General features: G+C 36.6%; 1 protein-coding gene across 1 annotated transcript in view; it reads left to right on the top strand.

Annotated features, from left to right (window-relative positions):
- CEP192 (centrosomal protein 192kDa) overlaps positions 1-1,804 on the top strand; it is a 150,089-nt gene that overhangs the window by 50,489 nt on the left and 97,796 nt on the right. The window contains exon 12 of the mRNA XM_012649963.1: positions 308-517. Within this exon, the coding sequence (XP_012505417.1) occupies positions 308-517 (210 nt within the window). The remainder of the gene's footprint in view (positions 1-307; positions 518-1,804) is intronic.

The following is a 1,804-nucleotide window of genomic DNA, read 5'->3' as shown; positions in this document are numbered from 1 at the left end:
GATAAAATATATTTTAAAATGAAGTAATCCTGTTTGTTTTTGTGAAGATGTATCCCTTTCTAAAGATTCTTATTTATGACTATATTAAGATAATGCATATTATAACTCAATTATTCAAAAATAAAGTTCTCTTCTTTTGGACTTCATTAGCTGTGGTAGCCACTTGCACTTAATTTGTCCAAATTTTTTTGTCTGGTTTATAAAAATTACTTCTGAAACTTTCTTAAATTTTTTTAGTTTTGCATATTAGAAGAACAGAAAGGCAGCTTGCTGGGAGAAAATAATGAAACCATAACATTCTTCCTAGGAAGAAAACATAGATGCTCAGAACACTTCGATTGGACTAGGGGATACATCCTGGGGAGCTTCAGTTAATTATAATCTGTTGAGGAAATCGCTTAGCACACCAGATTTGGACAAAGACGATGCCAGTTATTTACGTCTGTCTTTAGGAGAATTCTTTGCTCAAAGATCTGAAGCTCTTGGTTGCCTTGGTGGTGGTAGCAATGTGAAAAGAGTAAGTATGAAATGTGCTAGAAGTGGTTAAAGTCACCAGATTTTATATTTAAAATGTCATGATGGTAGTGCTCAAGCACAGTAACGTTAAGGCAGAGACAGAATAGGGATGTGATAGAATAGTGATATAAAGCTTAGGTTTTATAATCAGACCCTGACTCTAGTTCTACCTCTACCTTTTAACTAGTTCTATGATGTTGAGAAATTTATTTAACTCTTCTGTGCCTTAATTTCCCCATTTCTAAAATAGCATGCTGTTTCATAGGGTTTTGTAAAATTTAAATGTGATGGTGCATGTAAACCATTTAGCACCAACCAAGTCCAGCATATAGTAAGTATTTAATACCTGTTCATCGCTATTGTTGTATCATTAATTGGTGGAAAGAATTCTAAAATTGATGATTTTTAACCTATTTTTCTAAGAAGATGTTTGAAATAAATGAAATACAGGATCTTTTGATTGACTAAAATGTAATACATGTAAAAATTTAAAAATACAAGTAATTCAGATAGTGATAAGTGCTAGCTGGTCAGGGTGACATCTGAGGGGGTGACATTGAATTGGCACGTAAGTGGTGAAAAGGAGGCAGTGCTCAAAGGTCTGGAGAATGAATGTTCCCAGGAAAGGGAGACCATCTGTGGAAGGGCCCAGAGGTAGGAACTAGAGTGGCATATTGGAGGAACAGAAAGCAGGCAGAGAGAGCTAATGTGAGAGGCAGGCAGGGGCAAGGGGGTAGAATGGGATAATGATGGAAGATTGCAAGAGCCAGATCATGAGGATTCCTTGTAGGAGTTGGGTTTTATCTCATGAACTGGGAGGAAGTGCTTGGAGGCAGGGGGCAACTTTGTTGTGGTGCCTGGGCCATCTCTAGGTGCAGCAGGATGCCACCATTTTTCAGGTGCCTGGGAGGAGAAAGCCAGTGAATCGCAGAGGAAGAAAAGCAGAGGGCAGAAGCTTAGTAAAAGGGAAGAGAGGAGATGAAGGCTGGGGACTAGGATGGTAGACACAGTAAAAAGTGTGAGGATTCAAGGTTTATTCTGGAAGTAGAATTAAAGGACTTGTTGATAAAGTCGATAAAAGGAATTAGGATTATTGGAAGAAATGTTTATTGAAACTGAATTTCACTAGAATATAATTTTGAAATAATAGATTTAGTATTAGAAATCATAAGTTGATTCATAGAACTTAAATGTGAATTGTAACTCTCACTATTTGCTGATAACATGATATTATATCTAGAAAACCCCATGGATTCAACCAAGAGGCTCCTGGAATTGATAAATGAAT

Source organism: Propithecus coquereli, unplaced genomic scaffold (genome assembly GCF_000956105.1).
Source record: "Propithecus coquereli isolate 6110/MARCELLA unplaced genomic scaffold, Pcoq_1.0 Scaffold308, whole genome shotgun sequence".
In the NCBI taxonomy this organism is placed as follows: domain Eukaryota; kingdom Metazoa; phylum Chordata; class Mammalia; order Primates; family Indriidae; genus Propithecus; species Propithecus coquereli.
Note: the sequence above shows the minus strand (reverse complement) of the source record. Positions and strands in the feature narration are given on the sequence as shown.